Source organism: Babylonia areolata, chromosome 2 (assembly GCF_041734735.1).
Source record: "Babylonia areolata isolate BAREFJ2019XMU chromosome 2, ASM4173473v1, whole genome shotgun sequence".
NCBI lineage: Eukaryota > Metazoa > Mollusca > Gastropoda > Neogastropoda > Buccinidae > Babylonia > Babylonia areolata.
This window is the reverse complement of record NC_134877.1, coordinates 28609739-28632984: the sequence shown is the minus strand read 5'-3', so window position 1 is coordinate 28632984 and position 23246 is coordinate 28609739. Positions and strand designations below refer to the sequence as shown.

Sequence of the window (23246 nt, the reverse complement as noted above, 5' to 3'; positions counted from 1 at the left end):
TTCAGTGAATATTCCTTTTTGTGTTGTTAGCTGTAAAAACGACCAGATATACATTTCTCATTAGATAATGGAATTTGCTTGACCACACTCGTTGTGTCCACAGTCAAGAAGCTCGGACCTGGCGATGGTATCTGGAGTGAAACCTGGCACAGACACGACAAACACAAACGTCACATTAAACCTGGCACAGACACGACAAACACAAAAGTCACATTAAACCTGGCACAAGCATGACAAACACAAAAGTCACATTAAACCTGGCACAAGCATGACAAACACAAAGTCACATTAAACCTGGCACAGACACGACAAACACAAACGTCACATTAAACCTGGCACAGACACGACAAACACAAAAGTCACATTAAACCTGGCACAAGCATGACAAACACAAAAGTCACATTAAACCTGGCACAGACACGACAAAAACACAAAGTCACATTAAACCTGGCACAGACACGACAGACACACAAAGTCACATTAAACCTGGCACAGACACGACAAACACAAAAAGTCACATTAAACCTGGCACAGACACGACAAACACAAAAATCACATTAAACCTGGCACAGACACGACAAACACAAACGTCACATTAAACCTGGCACAGACACGACAAACACACAAAGTCACATTAAACCTGGCACAGACACGACAAACACACAAAGTCACATTAAACCTGGCACAGACACGACAAACACAAACGTCACATTAAACCTGGCACAGACACGACAAACACAAACGTCACATTAAACCTGGCACAGACACGACAAACACAAAAAGTCACATTAAACCTGGCACAGACACGACAGACACAAAGTCACATTAAACCTGGCACAGACACGACAAACACAAACGTCACATTAAACCTGGCACAGACACGACAAACACAAAAAGTCACATTAAACCTGGCACAGACACGACAAACACAAAGTCACATTAAACCTGGCACAGACACGACAAACACAAAAAGTCCCTTTAAACTTTAGAAGAAAACACCTGCAAATGTAAAGGAGTTACAATCATGCCTCGAGAGTTGACCTGTTCGTCAGGCTTACCAACTGGGATTTATAACCACAACAAGAAAAAAAAAAAAAAAGACCTCATGCAAGTCACATGTGTTCGTCACAAAATTCACGTGTGGTTGTGCATGAAACTCACATCACAAGAACAGCATGTGAACCAGCATTTTAATTAAATATACAGTAATTCTAGATTAAAACGCTGAAAGGTTAAACGTCACATCGCCTTTCGCGGCCATCGAAGCAGTGAATACATACCCACCGTGTCTAGGGCTCGACACAGGAAGGCGGGGTCTCATCTTCTCCTTCTGACCTTTTTAACTTCCCCAGCCGACGTCGGATTCCCAGACACACCTGGATAATGTGAGGAAAATCGGAGTAAAGTGCCTTTCCCAAGGACACAACCCCATGCCATGCCAGTCTAATATCATCATCTTAGATGAACAGACTATAAATAAATAAACGAACGAACGCCATGCCAAACCAGGGCCTCGAACCCTGATCACTAGGGAACACTGGGCCATGATTCCAATGCCTAATTGATTCAGCTACGGCGCCAATCAGATCCAAAAGTCCGTTGTTGTTTTTTCTGCTTCTTCTGTTGTTATTTTTTTAACCATTGTCAGGCAAAACAAGAAACTGTCTATTTCCTCAAGGCTAAAAAGTGGGCTCTCAATCAAAGTGCCAAATTACCAATTCAAGCGAGGATTTAAACCTAAACCCCATCCCTCATCCCATCATTTTATTTTTTACTCATTTCCTCTCTTATTTCACTCTCTTCCATTCTCTCTCACTCATCCTTCTCCCCCCCCCCCCCCCTCTCTCTCTCTCTGTCTCTCTCTGTTCCTTTCTTTCTTTCTTTCTCTCTCTCTCTCTCTCTCTCTCTCTCTCTCTCTGCCTCCCGCTCCCTCTTCACCCTCTCCCTATCTCCCTGTCTCTCTGCCCCCCCCCCCCACTTCTCTCTCTCTTTTCTTTCTGTCTCTGTCTCTCTCATTGTCTCTCTCTCTCTGTCTCTCTCTCTCTCTCCCTCTCTCTCTTTGTCTCTCACTCTCTCTTCCCCCTCTCCCTATCTCCCTCTGTCTCCCCCCCCCCCTCTCTCTCTCTCTGTCTCTCTCTTTGTCTTTCTGCCTGTCTCTGTCTGTCTGTCTCTCTCTCTTTCTCTCTCTCTCTGTCTGTCTGTCTGTCTGTCTGTCTATCCATCTATATCACTTTCTCTGTTTCTCTCTCAGTGACCTAACTAAATAAAATCAGCCTAGCAACTAAATTAAATGCGTAGGCGCTCCCAGAAGCAGGATTTCGTTTTGTGCCAGTCAGTCTCAGAGGAAGAGAAGAGAAAAGCCCGTTAATCTTATCGAAGCCTCGGCATCAAGCAGACTGGACAGGCTAGGAGTCGGTGAAGGCAGTTTGTAAATGCGTTTATATTTCCACTGAAACGTTGTAATCCCCATCTCTGGGTCTTTTGTATCGTCTTCAGCGTCGGCGGAGATCGAAGCGAACATTCAGTTAGTTAATGTCACGGAAGCACATGGGACACTTCATTGGAAAATGGAGAGGAAAGGGAGAAAAAAAAGACATTTTATTTTCTTCTTTTTTTCTTTTTCTTTTTTTTTTAATAAAGTGGTTGTACCCTACTGATATTCTCTCTTTCTTTCTTTCTTTCTTTGTTTCTTTCTCTTCATTACTCTTGTTTGTTTGTTCTGTTGGGGGATGTGTGTGTGTGTGTGTGTGTGTGTGTGTGTGTGTGTGTGTGTGTGTGTGTGTGTGTGTGTGTGTGTGTGTGTGTGTGTGTGTGTGTGTGTTGGGGGATAAATTCAAAGATCTGAGATATCGCTATGACATGAAGTGTAGTAGTGGTAATAGTAGCAGTAGCAGCAGCAGCAGGAGGTGTAATGGCAGTGGCAGCAGCAGCAGCTCTCTATCTATCTATCTGTCTATCTCTCTGTGTCTGTGTGTGTGTGGAGGGGGGGTATTTGTTTATTTGTTTGGTCAGTATTTTTTTTTCTTGTCGTGTCTTTTTATCAAGATATATCTAACATTGTCAGGAAACGGTAATTTTATTCTTAGCTCTTTTAAGTGTAGCCTCAAAACCAAGCCTCTCGCTCTCTCTTCAAAATTGCTCCTCCATATGTCTGCTCTCCCTCCCTCCCTCCCTCCATCCCTCCCTCTCTCTCTCTCTCTCTCATGTCAGCTGTAAGCTTGTCTCAGAGTTATGCACGCGTGTCAAGGCTGAAAGTGAAAGCGTTTGATTTGTTTCTGCATAAGACTGATTGTTGTATAAATACATTATCATCATCAGCAGCAGCAGCAGCAGCAGCAGTAGTAGTAGTAGTAGAAGTAGTAGTAGTAGTAGTATGATCATCATCGTCATCATGATAACCATTCTAATTCTTCTTCCTCCTCCTCCTCTTATGATGATTATTATTATTGTTATTATTACCCTAAAGTGCTTTCAAGCCACTCATTGCTTTAGAAATTGAGACGTTTTGTCAACAGCTACCAATATGTGCATATCTTATGGAGATTCCATCTGATGTCCAGTGGCTGTCTGAATGGCCCAGCATGTAGTGTTGTCCACACATAGACCCCATCTGATGTCCAGTGGCTGTCTGAATGACCTCGCCTGTAGTGTTGTCCTTTCCCCCACACAGACCCCATCTGATGTCCAGTGGCTGTCTGAATGACCCAGCCTGTAGTGTTGTCCTTTCCCCCACACAGACCTCATCTGATGTCCAGTGGATGTTTGAATGACCCAGCATTTAGCTTTCGTCATTGTAAGAACGCGGTACCCTTTGTCTTCATCCGCTTCTTAAATGTGGGAACTTCCTGCTTGTAACATGTTAATGCAGTGAAACTCTGTCATCGTCGCCTCTTTTATCGTTGGTACAGAGAGAGTTAATACTTCATCGACACGCTCGTGTTTGTCTGAGGGATGATCAGATGATTCATTTCTTTTTGTTTGTGTTTGCCTGCAGGCACCTGATGCAGACCTTCACCCGGCCACTGGCCGAGGTGGACAGTTTTTACCTGGAGGTGATACAGAAGGTGGGGGCCACTGGGTTTGGGTCGGCCAACATCACCGCCCTGTGGAAGTCAGTGCAGGCCTACCTGCATCACAAAGAGGCTCAAAGCGCGCGGACCTCGAGTGTTGGGACACTGGGGAGCACAGTTCTGTCTTGGACTGTATTGTATTTTATCACACAGCACTCACAACACATCTTTCAAACTGTACTTTACTCACTGAAACTCTTCCATCTGTATAATTATGCTGGCTGTGGTCTTGTTGCTGGATGTGCTCTTTGTGTTGATTTCTATGCATTTGTGATGATTTTGGTGGTGGTGTTTTTTGTGATGCTGGTTCCTTGGTGTTTATTTTTGACTGTAGTGAATGTGGTGTGCTTTGTTTTGCTGTGATTTGTTCCTGTGTGGTTTGAGACTGTGATGGTGCCTGCGTTGATTTACATTTTTTTTATGTCACGTAGTCTTAAATATGTATGTTTTAGAAGTACTATGCAGTCATTAGGAAGATATTGTTTCCGCTATATTCCTACTATCAACGCTTCACAAACACGTCCGCTTAACTGTCCAGTTACTTTGCAAAATTCTCAAAGGTAATCACATTGTTAAAATTGTACTATTCTATGTTGTTTGTTTAAAGCGTGAAAAACAACAAGATAATTGATATAAATGTTGTGGTTTGGTTTAAAAGGGAATCTAAATGATTGATGAATTTCTCCTCGTCAGTATGGGTAAGAAATCCTACAAAGAATGAATAAAGTTATATAGCACATTGTTAAAAAATCTATTGTTATTGCCACACACACACACACACACACACACACACACACTATATATATATATATATATAGAGAGAGAGAGAGAGAGAGAGAGAGAGAGAGAGAGAGACATGGGCTTGTCCAACAAACGCATATCCCATCGCATATCCCATATGCACCTGATAATCATGATTTATTTCCCACTGCACTCCGATAAAAGTAAGGAAATTGATGTCAGTAAGCGCTTTACAAATTCAGCAGGCTTTGTGAAAATCAATCAAATAAACACATAATATCGATGAAGTAGATGTGGGAAAATTAAAACAATGAACATTATCAAAAACGCACACATTAGGACGAGACACTCTCGATCCAATATCCCATAGTCATAAACTCCAACATACACTCTGAGTTAAAAGAAAAAAAAAGGATAAAGAAATAAGACCTAAAATATGTATATATTTGCAGAAACGTTCTTACTCTGGTCCCGCAATCCGCGCTCAAACACACACACACACACACACACACACACACACACACACACACACACACACACACACACACACACACACACACATTTAGCGTACATAGACAGAAATACGTGGTATATCAAAAATTTGAAAATGAATATATCAAACACTGGAAAGATAAAAGAGAAAAAAACACTAAAGCTAAAATTTTACAATACGATTGTAGCAGAGTACGAAACTGAAACCTATCTTTTAAATACAAAACACAGACAAGCTTTAACAAAACTCAGAATAAGCGCGCATGACCTAAAGATTGAGAAGGCTAGATATTTAAATATTCCACAAGAAGACAGATTGTGCAGCAAGTGCAACATACTGGATGACGAAATCCATCTTCTTGATCACTGAATTAAATATAAGACCTTAAGGCAACCATTTTTAAAAGATAATCAAAATTCGAATAACACAGGAAATGTTCACAGTCAGGTGATGTTAACAGATGACATAACATGATGAATATATACAAACGAGATTAGGAAAGTTTGTTTATGAATACTGTTGCAATTTATTGCATCAATTAATTGATTAATGAATTATTTTTCATTCATTCATTTACCACTGCACTTGTGTCCTATAAACCTTAAGGTTTCATGACAATAAAATCTATTCTATTCTATTCTATTCTATTCTATTCTATTCTATTCACACACACACACACACACACACACACACACACACACACACACACACACACACACACACACAACTTGTACAAAGTGCAGCATAGTGTTCCCGTGCCATCCCCAGAACAGAAGGGTGAAGAATCACGCTGGCTACACTCATGGCCCACAGGAGTGACACTGGAGTTTGTGGTTCTTCCGCCCCACACTGGAAACAGTTTCTGTCTTTGAACGGGCACAGACGTGGGTCATGCAGCACACCACAGTGAAAGCAACGTTGGTCAGTAGTTGGTGGTCAGGAGTGCTGTCGTCTGTCATCCCCTGGTCCTATTCTGGTAGAAGTTTGCTGTTCCTGTCTGGCCGTCTGTGTGTCAGCCTTTACCTTCATAACGCTCTCTGGTGACGCTCCCTCCGAAGAAGAATGCATGTTCTGGATATTTCTGACAGCAGCTTCTTGAGACTCAGCAAAATTGAAATGCTCTATCAGGTGTCAAGTCATTGTCTGGAAGTCTGATTGTCCTGTATTGAATTTGTTCATTATGACACCAACAGAACCAGTCTCTGAGTGCACGTGGCAAAAACTGTCCGAAGCTACATGGTTGCGCGAGTCTATGAAGCTCAGCAAGATACATCTGGACACTCTCCTCTTTTTTTTCCTATTTCGAGAATAAAACAACAGACCGACACTAGCTTCTGACAGCTTTGGTTTGAAGGATTGTCAACCAGGTCATACACTTGCTGAAATGTTTTTTCCCTCTGGTTTCTGCGGAAGGCAAAGGCTTCTGATAACGTGATACGTTGCTGGACCTACATGGGAACACAAACGCTCAGCTTTCTTGCTTGTTTGGGTTTTTTTTGTTTTTTGTTGTTGTTGTTTTTGTTTGTTTGTTTGTTTTGGGGTTTTTTTGTTTGTTTTTTTGTTTGGTTTTTATCAACTTCAATGTCATTTGCAATGAAGAAGTGTTCAAAAACTTCGACATGCTCTCACCAGTTGCTATCTACTTTGAAAGCCACCAAGTGTCCCACAAACCCAGCCATGATGACAGAAAAGAAAACATCCACGGTACTCTAATACACTGTCCCTGACACTGATCGTCTGCTTCAACAGCTTTCGACGTCACACTCGTCATTCCCATTCAGCCGTTCTACACTGCAGTCTTTTCACCGTTCACGTTTACCGTTGAACGTTCGCTTAGTCAGTTCTGCACAGTTGCTGTTAATGTTTACCCTCGTCGCCAGTGTCACGTCTTGCTGATCCTCTTCAGCCATACAAACTATTTAGTGAATCGATCACGCCTGTTCACTCCCCGGATCAAGCCTGGATAATTATGACCACAAATAACTAGTTTGTCTCCCTTGCACCGTTCCCAGAAGAGTTGCTTTCAGTACCAGAATTTTCCATGAGAACATGGAAATAGCGCTAATACAGGGGAAAAAAGGGGGGAGCGGGGGGGGGGGGGGGGTGTTATTGCACACAATAGTTTCTGGTTACCCGTGGAAATTTCTTCATACAACATGATTTCAACACAATATACTGGATGAATTTTCACTTCTTACATTTAATGACTGCATGATGTCAATCATACATTTAACAAATGGAAGTGGATAAGCCAAAAAATTGCACACATAACATTCGTGGGGCACTTGAAATTATAAGGAGCTGAATGTTCTATTACATTTTAAAGAGTGGACGAACTTCAAATTGCTTATGGGAAGCAGGTTGAAAAGATAGACACGTAAATCATGTTTCATGCACAAAAATATATAAATAGATAAATAATCAAAATGAAATAAAATGAAAAAAGCAAATTACCTTGAAAAACGTGGCTTCAACTGAGTGCAGAGCACATAATTCTCGGAACCAAGGTCGATCTATAACAAATGGGGATAGCTGCAAGGAAGAGAAAGCGGATAGCATTGAAAACATATTCAGGAGGTGCAACAGCTCAAAACATTTCTGACTGAGAAACGAAAAATCAAAGAATTATTCAAAGCAAAACGTGTGATGTGCACAGAAAGTTAAAAAATGTCAATCGGGTCATGAATGAAAAACTGAGTTCCTTTGACAGATACCTTTCCCCACGTTATAACAGAAAAACACACAATGCTAGGATGGCAATGGACATGCACAGTTTAAGAACAGTTCCCCACGTTATAACAGAAAAACACACAATGCTAGGATGGCAATGGACATGCACAGTTTAAGAACAGTTCCCCACGTTATAACAGAAAAACACACAATGCTAGGATGGCAATGGACATGCAGTTTAAAAACAGTTCCCAATGATATAACAGAAAAAAAACACACAATGCTAGGATGGCAATGGACATGCACAGTTTAAGAACAGTTCCCCAAGTTATAACAGAAAAACACAATGCTAGGATGGCAATGGACATGCAGTTTAAGAACAGTTCCCCGTGTTATAACAGAAAAACACACAATGCTAGGATGCCAATGGACATGCAGTTTAAGAACAGTTCCCCATGTTATAACAGAAAAACACACAATGCTAGGATGGCAATGGACATGCACAGTTTAAGAACAGTTCCCCACGTTATAACAGAAAAACACACAATGCTAGGATGCCAATGGACATGCACAGTTTAAGAACAGTTCCCCACGTTATAACAGAAAAACACACAATGCTAGGATGGCAATGGACATGCACAGTTTAAGAAAGTTCCCCACGTTATAACAGAAAAACACACAATGCTAGGATGACAATGGACATGCAGTTTAAAAACAGCGCTTGATGTATCACTCAATTACAAATATTATTTCATGTCATATCATTCTCTGTGTGTGTGTGTGTGTGTGTGTGTGTGTGTGTGTGTGTGTGTGTGTGTGTGTGTGTGTGTGTATGTTGGGTAATATTTCTGTTATACCTACTTTGGTTTCTCTGCTTCTTTGCATTGCATGACTTTCTCTACATTGTTCACTGTGATAAGCTAGTATATACATATAGGCCTGTCAATCTGAATAATATTTTTACTAGCAATCTGAAAAAGAAGGGTTTGTTAAAGAAAAAAGTTTGTGCTGGAAATAGAGAAATTCCATGTAGCTAATGCTTCCCTCGTCGATTGACATTTCACTGGTTTTCAATCACAATACAGATCTTCCTAAGTTTGAATTTTCCCTGTCTTCCACATGGGCGTCGGGCGTAATATACACGATATTCACTAGGATAAAGATAGTTCTTTTATCTGAATAATGTGATCAGCACATTGGATGCTTTCTTCCACGTCAGTGGTATTTATATAGCGCTGAATATTGTGCAGAGACAAATCAAAGCGCTTTCGCACCAGTCATTCACACGCATGCATAACTCTAAAACTGTAGAAACTAAAGACAAGGAAGAGGCAGGCAAAGGAGGCTATCATTGGGAAGACGGAGGTGGGTTTCAAGGCCCAGACTTGAAAGAGCTGAGTGTGGAAACTTGACGAAGCGAAAGAGGAAGTTCATTCCAGTTGCAAGGTCCAGAGACAGAGAAAGAACGGCGGCCAACAGTCGAGTGTTTGAATCTGAGCATGCGTAAACGGCGGAGTCAAGTGGATCCGAAGCCGATTGTCACGGCTCGTGGCATTCATTTGTGCGTGTGTTCGTGTGTTCGTCTCCCTTCCCCTGCTCTCCCTTTCCCCTCTCCTTTCTCCTCCTCTCCTTTTCCCTCTCCCTTTCCCCTATCCCTTTCTACCTCCTTCTCTCTCCCCCATTTTTGCTCTGTCGTTCTCTTGTGTGCTCAGTTCTGTTCCGAACTGAAGCACGTGAATCTGTTGTGATGTGTGTCTGACATGTCCTTAGTCCTTCTCGCTCTGAACTCTTGAGATTTCTGAGTGAACGTCGTTGTGAAGGAAAGGTTTTGCTTTGCCTTTGGTGCCGAGCTTTGGAAGGAGAAGGGTCGCCGAGCCAGCAAGCGAGCTGTTGGGTGCCCTCTTGGACAGTCGTGGGGTTCGATTCTTGTGTGACCCCCTTCTGCCTCTGTGTGGGTCTGTGTTCTGTGTTCTCTCCTGGGCCAGTGGTGTGCCTGATTCCTGGTGACAGATTTGTTCCCTGTGATTTATTCCTGTGGGTTACCCCTGACTGCCACCCCGACGGAACTCCAGGATCCGCCTTTTCAGTGGTCATCATTCGACTTCATCCCTGTCCGTTCCAAACTCCCTCACTCCCACTCCTTTCCCCGACCTCTTATTTCCAACGTCCTCACCCACAGTCCCTCATCCCGTTCACCCTCTCCGATTCTGCAGGCATGTGACCAAAGCCAGTTCAGCGACACTGGTCTTCAACGGACGAACTTGATTTAGGTTCATGTGAACTGACATTTTTTTTTCGCATAGATATGTGCTGCCGTTACTAGGGCCTACTGTGTCGTGGTCGTGCTACTACGGTGTAACTAAAGAGTGTCGCTGTAGTTAAGTGTTTAAATTTGTGTGTCTGGACCAGGATATTCCAAGTGCAACAACAGTAAAGAATTGAGCTGAATTATCTTTGTCTCTGTGTTTTGTGTTGTCGGGGTGTTAGCTAGTCTGGGAAGGTGCGGGGGGTTTATGGGCAACCCCATATGGGTTGTGACACCGATCGTAGTGAGCGAGATGGAGTGTAGAGGTGAAGCCGCAGAGATAGGAAGGGGCAGTTTTGTGACTATACATCTATAACATAGAGTGCTGATCTTGAAATTTATTCGGACGGACGGAACTCGGTGATGCGCCGCAGTTGACAGTAGCAGGACTGACATGTCTGACCGATAAACTGTTTTTGCATGGACAGTGTATTGTCAAGGACAACTTGACACCAAGGTTCCTGACTGACCTGGAAAGAGAGGGATGGATGTACTGCCAAGTTTGATTGTGTCAATTGTGATGGAAGACAGTTTTTGTTTAGTTCCTGTGATACTGAAACTGAAACTCCTATGATCATTGCTTTAGTTTTGTCCGCGTTCAATTGTAACTTATTTAGAGTCATCCAGTTTTGTCGGAATGTCCAGGAAGCACTGAGTTGGATGTTTCTTGCAAGACTGAGCGACAGCAATTTTTCAGGGGTATCACTCTTCTGGAGTTGTCATCAGCATAAGAATGATGACATATTATAGCGGTTGATAATTTCAGTGAGAGGAGCGGTGTACAGTGTGAAGAGGACTGGGCCTAAAACAGATCCCTGTGGGACTCCATGTTCGATTTTAACGGGTTCAGATCAGTTGGAAATGATCAACAATGACAGACTGGAATCAATCAGTGAGATCAGATTTGAACCAGTTTAGAACACGGTGCCGTTGATACCAAATGTAAAATGAAGACGGGAAAGGATTGAGTGGTCTATCGTGTAAAAATAAATAAATAAATAATTTTTTTTTAATCTTGTTTTAGTCATCAGTGTTGCTGTCTTGGTGCTGTGTCTTTGTCGTGTTTGCTTCTTCTTTGGATCATACTGCATTTATATTTCAGTGGATTATTTATATGCTGTTCTTTAATTGGAACTATTGTAACTGCCGTAAACTGCGCTTTGTGAGCAAAATTATTTGACTGATCAAGTGCAGTAAAACGGTAAACTTAGCATTGTTATTATCATCATTACCAATATTCAAATAATGAAAATATATTTCCTGTCGATAGGTTTTGTTGTAAATATACGGAAGTCTTTGAACGCTGGAAGGCTTAAAACGTGCAACGGACTTAAAAATAAATTGGTGTCGACGTGCTTGCTGGCTTGTCGCCACAAATCTAAAAATAGATCAGCGCTTGTCACCCATCGAGTTCAATAGTATGTGTTTCGGAGTTTCAGAATTTGTTTATTCCCATTAACTCTTTTGAGCCATAGAGAAACAAGGAAGCATGACAATAACAGGATGACGGCCACAGAGGAAGAGCGAAGATAAAAAGAAGAAACAAAAGGGGGGATGTTACAAGTTGTCGCCCACCGGCATAAAGGGAGATCATGCTCAGTGGTTATTCACTCGACATTGCAAAACAGAATGGAGCCGAAGTGCGTCCATCACATTGAGTTTGGAGTTCGAAATGGACTGAAACATGTCCAGAATTTCCTTTCTCGGTACAAGTTTCGTTTGGCAGGAACGAGGATAACGCCTGGCTCAAAACAGTGGCTCGTCTCTTCCAGTGCGGTTCGATTTCTTATCACAGAACTTTCGTCGAAAGACAACAAGGGGATTGGAAACGACCCGTACGTCCATCCTTGGGCTTTTCCGACAGAAAATAACTCACAGCCTGTCAGAGACTCTGTGTTTAACATAGCTTTACGTGTGAAGAACATTGAAGGGTTTGTCAATCGTTTGTCCAAGCAAAACGTCCAGTTCATAAAACCTTTGCAAACTGTTTCTGACCCGATGGGATCAGTACGTGTGTGCATGGTCAAGTCTTGTGTGGGCAATGTCGTTCATACGTTAGTGGAAGACAGTCAATATTCTGGTTTCTTTTTGCCGGGATTTCAAACAGCTGAAAACGACAAACAAACGATTTGTGATGTGGACGAAATGAGTTTAACCGGTTTGTCTTCACCGCGCCCGGCGATTGACCTTCAGCATATCGACCACGTGACCTTTTGTGTACCACGTGGGTCGTCTGTTGATATGATCAAGTGGTACGAAAAATGTTTCGGTATGAAACGCTTTTTTATCAACAGGTACGTTGGTGGCTTTTTATTCATCATTTTTTATGTTTGTTTAACGCATGCATTACATTTTCATTCACAATCCGCATCTGTGTATGAAATGATGATGATGATCATAACAATAAGATGAATAATAATGAAAATAATCTCTTCTTAGTAGTAGTAGTAGTAGTATGAAGATCAGATGATGTTTTCCTGTAGATACTTTTTAATTTGTCGTCCCATCAATTGATGTTGCCCCATTCTTTCTGCTGTATATCTGCTGATTTAGGATGGTTGATTGGTGATTTGTTAACGCATAATTTCATTTGGTAATCAAGTCCAGTAACAGATTTCTGCCAGCTGAAAAAAAACAAAAGGATTTTAGGTTTTTTTTACTGTCTGCAGAGTATGAGTAGATATGTCTATAGTTTGAGAGCAAGTGAGCCACACACAGAATGTGTGTAGCAAACTACAGTGCAGATAAGTGTGTGTGTGCGTGTGTGAGAGAGTGTGTGTGTGTGCATGTGTGTGTGTGTGTGTGTGAAAGAGAGAGAACACTGAACACTGAGAGGGAACCGTCTGGTGGTGGAGGAAGCAAGCAGAAGACGTGGTGACAGCCACACACAGAGAGAGAAAGAGAGAGATACTTACCGATTTTTATACCATACTTGAGAGGGCGTGTGGGGGTGCAAAAGGGGGTTTGGAGTGAAATGAAAATTCAAACTTTGGGGGTGGGGGGGGGGTGGGGGGGGGTCTTTTGGAAATGTTCCAGTGTAGGACCATAAAAAAAAAATGTGACCAGCAGAATGTAATGCCAAATCGCAAAATATTTCTTGGCCAGATTTGTACCATCATTCATTCATTGTCAACCCCAAGGTGCCCCATTGCCTTTTTTGGTTTCAAATTCAAGAGTTCTGTCTGCTATGCACTCAAGTGTGTACATGTTCATGTGGATGAGGTGTACATGTTGTTACCTGTCTTTTTCAACATCAGTGGTGGACTCAATGAATGATCAGAAAATATTATAGATCTAACCATGAAACATTCAATCTGAAAGATTTGGTAAACATGGTGTTTAGTTTACAAATTGTGGTAAATTGGTAATTTGTGTTGTGTATGTCCAGAGAGGACGATGATGCGGAAGGGTTTGTGATCAGCGGGAAAGATGTGGGAATGCGGCTGAAAGCCTTTGAATACTGGAAATGCGCAGAGACAGGACTTGCCACAGAGGAGAAAGCCATGGGCAGTGTAAAGTTTGTTATAGCTGAGACCCTGCCAGATCAAGGTTGGTTTTTTGGGGGTTTTTTTTGTTTTTTAATGATGATGATAACAACATCAAAACTAACAATAGTAATAATAATCATCATCATTAATAATAATACAGTGACATGGTCAACAATATGATAAGAGAGGCAAGGCCTTCAAGACTCACTTGGATACACTTAAAAAAATAAAAATAAAAAAAAATCCAAGCTTTTTATGTATTGAGTATAATTTCAAAATGTAATGTTTAAGATGAGAACAGTTTAAAACAAATTAAGTCCCGTAGCATTTATTACAGAGTAATTTCTCTTTTTAACTATCTGTACCAAAATGTTTGCAAAATAAATAAAACTTCCATGCTTAGCAAAAAGTTCCTGTTTGAACAAAAAATGATAATAATGACTGCTCTTGTTGTTGGGTCAGAATATCAGATCAAAGTGCCAAGTTTAGAGAATACAATTTACAAAAAATATAAATATAACAGTAAATGCAGTTTGCATATAATTAGGTTTCATTTTTTAATTTTTTTGTGCCCATCCCAGAGGTGCAATATTGTTTTAAACATGACTGGAAAGGACTGAATTTTTCCTATTTTTATGCCTAATTTGGTGTCAACTGACAAAGTATTTGCAGAGAAAATGGCAATGTTAAAGTTTACCATGGACACACAGACACACACACACACACACAGACAACCGAACACCAGGTTAAAACATAGATTCATTTTGTTTACACAAGTGAGTCAAAAATGATAATGCTACTAATACTAATACTACTGTAGCAACCATGTAATAAAATTAATGATTGTAATAACACTGCTACTTCAACAGTGACAACTGCTACTACTACAACTACTACTACCACTACCACTGCTGCTGCTGCTGTTGCTACTACTGCTACTACATAAAATGATAACAATATTAATAATAGTAATTATAACAAAATATTAACCATATTTCAATAATGCATTTAGTGTAAAGCGATGGTTTCTTAGTTTCTCCTGTGATGTTTGACTCTGTGTTAGTATTCACGACTTTCATGACCTCGCAACCCCGAATAATTATCACCGTCAAGGTGAAGGTCTTTTGCCACTTTAGGGAACTTCACTTCCGAAGCTTTTGAATCAGCAAGAGAATAGATTACAGGAGTGCGTGGCTTACAACGTGGCTTACAAACTTTTTTACGGTCTTATATCTCTTTTTGATCGGAATGGCTGCTCCGAAAGGTGCAAAGTGGGAACACGGTGACAGTGTAACATGTTTTTGTAATAGAAAAGCCATAAAATCATTTCCGAATCCATCCAGAGTGGCTGATTCAAATTGGATTGACGACATGCGTTTGTGGCCAAACATTTCGTACGTATGCTCCTGTCACACTGTGTGTGTGTGTGTGTGTATGCAGTGTGTGTGTGTGTTTGTGTGTGTGTGTGTGTGAACTATGCTTCTGTCACACTGTGTGTGTGTGTGTTTACTATGCTCCAGTGTGTCCTTTATGAACATTATATGCTATCAATATCTTCAGGAATCCTATACTTATTATTTGTGCAGTTTGATTTTGATAACTAATTCAGTATTTGAATAACTGAATATCAATCAATATTTCTTTTTTGTCCTCAAGCAAAGAATGTTTGTTGTGTGCTCATAAATAACATCAAAATTTTTAAATAGTAACCTAAATAAGCAAATGCATTAAATATTTTTTTTAAATAATTATTTTTACAGTATACACTGTATAGGCCTACAGTTAAGTTACCCCACCCCCACCCCCACCCCCACCCCACCCCCCAATCACTCCACGTTTGCCAAACATGCAGTCCTTCGAGAAATACATTAACAGATATGCTGTAGAACAGCATAATGCAAAACTAAACTGGACTGCAGACAGGAATTTAAATCAAATTGGTTTTGATATATGCCCATCATATAACAAGATATATATATATGCAAACTAAGAAATCACTTTTTTCCAAAGTGGTGTTGTTTTTTAACAGTGGTGATGGAGGTACTGGTTGTGGCAATGATTGTAATGATATTGTTATTCTTATTGCTGATATGTGATAAATCTGTTCTCATGACTTATTTTGACTATTATCAACTTTTTCCTAATCACACATAATAAATAAGATATATTTACATTCCAATTTAATTTATAGGGTACAGAAAAGAAAAACTTGAACATAATAGATATATATAGGCTAGCGTTTTCTTTGTTTTAAAAGTTTCTTCAATTTTAAATCTGCAGCTGCTTACTGATTATTGTAATTTTCTTATTAGCAAAATCAAACGTAATAATACTAATACTGATCCTTAATGTCAAATATTGTTCATCACACACACACACACACACACACACATACAGAGAGAGAGAGCATTCTTTTGTGGGTGTGTGAATCCTGAACATTACATACAAAGACCACATCACAAATGAGGAAGTGAAAAGAAGAGTCCAAAACGCCATTGGCCCATTCAAAGACCTGCTAACCACAGTGAAGGAACGCAAGCTCCGGTGGTATGGACACGTCACACGATCAGACGGCCTAGCCAAGACCATCCTGCAGGGTACCGTACAAGGAAGGAGGAAGAGAGGCAGACAGAGAAAGCGGTGGAAGGACAACATCAAAGAGTGGACGGGCCTGCCATTTGCCACAACTCAAAGGGCCGCTGAGGACCGAGGCAGGTGGCGCGAGCTGACCAGGCAGTCATCCATGGTGCCCCAACGACCCACCCACGGGTCAAGGGATAGATGAGATGAGATGAGAAATCCAAAAGTGATATCAGTATCTGTGAATATGATAGGACAGAACACTTAATTTCCTGCACAATTATTAAACAGTATAAGTATTCACAAGAGATTCCAGTGTAAGAATTGTTCAAAGCAAGAGTACTTAAATTTTAACTTCTTGCAAGATGAAGATTGTTACAAAGATTCATGAATTGTAAAAACTAATTTTCAGGTAAACTTTTCCACTCCTGAAATGTTTGCACAGAAGGCAAAATCATTCAGTATTGTTCAATTGGGAAGATGTTCAACAATACTGAGAGGAAGGAAAAATGGTAAATGCTCCAAGATTAACTGCTGAACCTTATTAACTTAAGTCTTGTGAGGCCACATCACCAGTTATTTTTTCTCAAACTTTTTTTTTTATTCATTATATCAACATGACACTATTGACAGAAAATCAAACAAACAAAATCTTAAACAGGGAAAGGTTATTCAAATGAAAAGATCATTTGCAAATGTATTTGGCACACACAACACATGGATTTATATATAGGCCTAAATATATATATATATATATATAAAAACCACAATACATCTTGTTAACCTTTTCTGCTGTATCTACTTGCTCACACTATATATATATATATATATACGTGCATACATTTCAACATATATTCTTACAAAGTTACTTAAATTCATAGATGCATGCATTCATACAGCATTGGGGTAACTTAACTGTAGGCATATACAAACGTAGAAATTCTCTGGCTTTGGGGGATTTTTTGACATAGACTGCCGCCTTCCACGCTCGACGTCGATCTTTGTCTTTGGGTATTGACCAAAACAGATAGGGTGGTTCGCAGCCACAGTTTTCACGTAGCATCGGTTTATGGTCAAAACATTCCTGTTTCAGAAGCTTGTTCAACTTCTCAGAGCTGTAGGTACAGCCTAAGACAGCACAGTTTTTCTTTTTTGGCATGGTTCCGCGTGGACATGTTGACCGAGTGCGTACTAAAAAAGTGTTTACTTTTGGTTTTGCTGGAAATAGACTTCCCTGAGATGTTATGGTTCGCTAGCCAAGATTAGTAATGGCGACACGCATGAATGGTTCACAGACTGACAGAGTCTACAAGAAAGTCGTGAATATATATGTATGACTTTTGTTTTGTTTAACTCGGGTGGGGTAGGGTAGGGGGGAGGGACAAACACTTTTATTGACTTGTCCCCAGAACAACTAAAAACTATTTGGGAAATTTAGAGCCCTGACCAGTACCTTGAAGTGAACTGTGCAAGGTTTTATATGTGTGAACGGAAGGTCCTAACCAGCTGGAGATGTTTCTGAAGAAAACTATTTGGGAATTTAGAGCCCTGACCAGTGCCTTGAAGTGAACTGTACAAGGTTTTATGTGTGTGAACGGAAGGTCCTAACCAGCTGGAGATGTTTCTGAAGAACCACGGGGGTGCGGGGGTGCAGCACGTGGGTCTCCACACGGGGGACATAGTGGGCGCCATCAGCCAGCTGCAGGCCAATGGGGTCAAGTTCAATGAGGCGCCCTACACCTACTACACTGAGGTATGCTGGTCTGCTGCCTCCTCTCACTGTGGGTTGGGTGCAGTAAGGTCATTGAAGTTAGATACTCCCTTCACTCCTCTCTGTATTGTTTGTTAATCGCTTACTCTCTTGGCCTCACTGGTCTTTCATTCAGAATCATATCCTCTCCAGACATCTGCTTCTGCCATTTCAACTTTCTCCAACTGAAATCGGGTAATGATCCACATCCAGGATGGAGTGAGAAAGTTCGAGTTTCAAGGAGGTGTTAAAGCGTGCAGACTGATCCGTATGATGTTACACTATCCCTGCTTTGAAAAAAAAAAAAGAAGAAGAAGAAAAGGAGCAGATGCCTGACCTTCAACTAAACCCAAAACACTGGTCAGACTTGGAGTGAGAAATATCACAGTAAGGTCCCTTTCCCCAAGCACAACACCATGCTGAAAAGGGTCTACTTGATGTAGTATGTTTATGTGTTGTTTGTGTATGGTGTACAAGATGTAGTAGTTTATGGCTTATGTAGGGTGTACTTGATGTAGTATGTTTATGTGTTGTTTGTGTATGGTGTACAAGATGTAGTAGTTTATGGCTTATGTAGGGTGTACTTGATGTAGTATGTTTATGTGTTGTTTGTGTAGGGTGTAATTGATGTAGTATGTTTGTGTAGGGTGTACAAGATGTAGTATGTTTATCATTTATGTGTTGATTGTGTTGGGTGTACTTGATGAAGTATGTTTATGTGTTGTTTGTGTAGGGTGTACTTGATGTAGTATGTTTTTGTTGTTTGTGTAGGGTGTACAAGATATAGTATGTTTATGTATTGTTTGTGTAGGGTGTATTTGATGTAGTATGTTTATGTATTGTTTGTGTAGGGTGTACAAGATGTAGTATGTTTATGGCTTGTTTGTGTATGGTGTACTTGATGAAGTATGTTTATGTGTTGTTTGTGTAGGGTGAACATATACTTGATGAAGTATGTTAATGTGTTGTTTGTGTAGGGTGTATTTGATCATTGATGTAAGTGGCATGTTTATATATATATATAGTATAATTTTTTTTCCATATAAAACACCACAAGCTCCCTGCCCAGGAGTTGTGAGCACCAGTCTGCATGATTATTATTATGTTATTATCATTGAACATCAGAGATGACAACAGGACAAAAGGAGATAGTAAGACAAGCCACAAATAAGAAACAAGCTAAATGAACAGGTTGAAAAGCCAAAAACAGGGTCAGTCAAGGCAGTGCTTTGACAAGATGGCGTCGACAGCCTGGCCAAAAGGAATGAGCCATTGCTTGTGGCTGTGAACAGCATGTGATTGGCCACAGCAGGGTGGGCTGGGCTTGGTGTCTTTTCACTGAGTTAGCCGCGAAATTTGGCCAAACACAGCAAACCAACAGGCCAAATTTACATCAGTTTGACATGGTTAATATATGTCACCAAGCAGGGAGTTTAATTCAAACCCCTTTTTTTGATAATTAAGCAGAGATGCCAACTGTTAAAATTTCGTCATATTTTGTTATGCTCAATTGCAGTTCGTTCAGATGTTAGGCCAATGTAAAAATTATTCCAGTGAGTTCATTTTCGACTTGATATCATGATCACATGTTTTCCTGTCATAACATTACCCAGCCGCTCTAGACCTATTGATTACAAGGCCAGGGCAGTCACAACGAACCTTGGTCTAACGTGATGATGCTCAGCTAATTGTGCATGAGTAACTTGAAACAGCATTGAGTGGAGCAATCACCTTAATCGTAGCAGTTGCAGGTATGCCCAAGTGTTTGTATGTCTGGTTGTAGATAAAACGTACGTTTGCTGATGTGGCTCTGAGTCCAAGTGTTCCTACCAAATTCACACTGCTCCTACCAAATTCCCTGATTGTTCCTACAAACACTTGGCAGGGGTTGGCATTGTGATTGTATTTGTATTGCTCTTTTTGTCACAATAGATTTCTCTGTATGAAATTCAGGCTGCTCTCCCCATGGAGAGCGTGTCGCTACACTGACAGCGCCACCTTTTTTTTTTTTTTCTTTTTTTTTTTTGTATGTTTTCCTGCCTGCAATTTTATTTGTTTTCTATTGAAGTAGATTTTTCTACAGAATTTTGCCAGGGACAACCCTTTTGTTGCCATGGGTTCTTTTACGTGCGCTAAATGCATGCAGCTCATGGGACCTCAGTTTATCATCTCATCTGAATGACTAGCGTCCAGACCACCACTCAAGGTCTAATACTGGCGACTGCTGGAGTGATTCGAACCAGTGTGCTCAGATTCTCTCATTTCCTAGGTGGACGCGTTACCTCTAGGCCAACCACTCTAATGAAAATAAAAAATCGACTTCACGCATCCCAATTTGTATTTGTATTACTCATTTTGTCAGAGCAGATTTCTGTGTGTGTGAAATTCTCTGATGAAGTGAGTGTGGCTGTTTTGACGTGTGTGACACAGGTGGGGCGGCTGAAGGAGATGCTGATGATGGGAGTGGATGTGGATCTGATCCGGCAGAACGGAATCCTTGTGGACCTGGAGAGGGACGATGACGTCCACACCACCAACGTTGGGGGTGACACCGCCCCAGGGGCTTCAGAGGCCACTGATGTCAGGTGGTTACACTGTTGATTCTTGTGTGGGGGTGTGCACTAAGTGTGTGTGTGTGTGAGTGGGGAGAGAGGGAGGAGGGGGGGCATTTGTGCATGCATGTGTGTGTGTGTGTCTGTGGGTGTCTGTGGACTAAGTGTGTGTGAGTGGGGAGGGAGGGAGGAGGGGGGGGGGCATGCATGTGTGCATGTGTGTGTACTGTATGTGTGTGTATGTGTCTGTTGGTGTGTGTGTGTGTACTAAGTGTGTGTGTGTGTGAGTGGGGAGGGAGGGAGGAGGGGGAGCATTTGTGCATGCATGTGTGCATGTTTGTGTACTGTATGTGTGTGTATGTGTGTACTAAGTGTGTGTGTGTGTGTGAGTAAGTGGGGAGGGAAGAGGGGGGGGGGCATTTGTGCATGTGTCACTGTCTGTACTGTATGTCTATGTGTGTGTTCATGTGTATGTGTTCATGTGAGTGTGTATGCGTGCCTGTGTGTTTACGTTTGTGCATGCATGTGTGTGTGTGTCTGTGTGTGGGGGGGGTTTGTGCATGTGTGTGTGTTGTGTGTGTGTGTGTGTTCCTGAGCGCAGTGTTCACTTTGATGAACATAAATGATATTAATCATGTAGTGTGTGTGCATCTTTAAAAAAGATACCTTGAGCAGTTTGACAAACACTTTCATTGATTGCGTATGTGTTTTGTTGTTTGTTTTGGTTTGTTTCTGTGTGTGTGTGTGTGTGTATTTGTCACTGTCACTGTGCATGCCTGTGTGCATGTGTGTGTCTGTGTGTGTGTGTGTGCACGTGGAGGTATCGGTATCTTTTTCTTGCGTTTAGCGGTGACGCAATAAAACCGAGTCCAAATGAGAAACTGGAAACAACATCCTGCTGTGACCCTCTCCTTTGTATTATATATTTATATATTTTTTATTGCAGGTATCTGATGCAGAAGTTCACCCAGCCGCTGTTTGACGCAGACACCTTTTACCTGGAGGTGATCCAGAGGGTGGGGGCTACAGGGTTCGGGTCCGGCAACATCACGGCCCTGTGGCGCTCCCTGCAGGCCTACTTCCAGGAGAAAGAGATGCACCACTCCAAGGACACACGTGACCAGTCCTGATTATCACTGTGTGCCCAGTGTGACTGATTTGTTGTTGTTGACTCACTTGTGTAAACAAAGTGAGTCTGTTTCAACCCGGTGTTCGGTTGTCTGTGTGTCTGTGTATCTGTGTGTCCGTGGTAAACTTTAACATTGACATTTTCTCTGCAAATACTTTGTCAGTTGACACCAAATTAGGCATAAAAATAGGAAAAATTCAGTTCTTTCCAGTCATCTTGTTTAAAACAATATTGCACCTCTGGGATGGGCACAAAAAAATAATAAATGAAGCCTGATTATATGCAAACTGCATTTACTGTTATATTTATATTTTTTGTATTCTCTAAACTTGGCACTTTGATCTGATATTCTGACCCAACAACAAGAGCAGTGATTATTATCATTTGTTGTTCACAGGAACTTCTTTTCCTAAGCATGGAAGTTTTATTTATTTTGCAAACCTTTTGGTGCAGATAGTAAACAAGGGAAATTACTCTGTAATTAATGCTAGGGGACTTAATTTGCTGTAAACTGATCTTTCTCATTTTAAACATTACATTTTGAAATTATACTCAAAACATAAAAAGCTTGTGTGTTTTACTCTGTCACAAGTGAGTCTTGAAGGTCTTGTTTTTGTTGTTATTTTTGTGCTTTTTGCTGTCTTGTATGGCTGGGGGTTTGGGGGTTTGTTTTTTGTTTTTTTTTTGTGTGTGTGATGTTGATGAATCTCTTCATTATTGACAGTCTTGTCCAATGAGAACACAGAGGAGGCAACTGCTGTCCCAATTATGTTGGCTAAAATTTGATTACATTGGAGGTCTTGCCGAAGTTACAACCCCATTATCTTGGCCAAGGGGGTTTTGTGACATCCGTTCATAATAGTAGAATTGATACATAGTATTTACATGGTGCAAAATCTCCAAGCACTTTGCATGAAACAGTACACTTACAATAGCAGATAATGACACATAATGATGTACGGAAAAAATCATCACCAATTCAGAAATTTATACAACAGACTGCAGATATGAATCATCACATCAAAAAAGCACAATATATGCTTCACACACACACACACATACACACACACACACACACATACACACACACCACACACGCACACACCACACACACACACACACACACACACACACACATACACACACATATGGAGACTTCTTTGGGGAAAGAAAGGAGACAGACAACTCTGCTACACCACATTACAGCTGAGTAAGTCCAGAATTTGATATGGAGCTAGCCAGTTCAGAATTTGATATTTTAAAAAAAAATATCAAGGGGAAGTTTCAATTCAGGAAATGTTACTGCTGTTCAAGGATGAATTTTAAAATCATAAACTGCAGTGTCATGAGCATTTTTCAAAGTATAAAGTCAGCAGTATGTAATATATCTTTGCTCATAATAAGTGATAATAAAAACATTTTTATTTGTTCTGCAACTTTCCATGTAAGATATGCTGTCGTACTCCCC

General features: G+C 40.9%; 1 protein-coding gene across 1 annotated transcript; it reads left to right on the top strand.

The window, feature by feature from the left end:
* The first annotated feature begins 11855 nt into the window (after nt 1-11855).
* LOC143279390 (4-hydroxyphenylpyruvate dioxygenase-like protein) lies at nt 11856-22427 on the top strand. Its single transcript, XM_076583427.1, has 5 exons — nt 11856-12573; nt 13668-13828; nt 17949-18100; nt 20528-20682; nt 21596-22427. The coding sequence occupies exons 1-5, from the start codon at nt 11909-11911 to the stop codon at nt 21777-21779; spliced, it is 1317 nt and encodes a 438-aa protein (XP_076439542.1). The 5' UTR covers nt 11856-11908; the 3' UTR covers nt 21780-22427.
* The last annotated feature ends 819 nt before the right edge of the window (nt 22428-23246 follow it).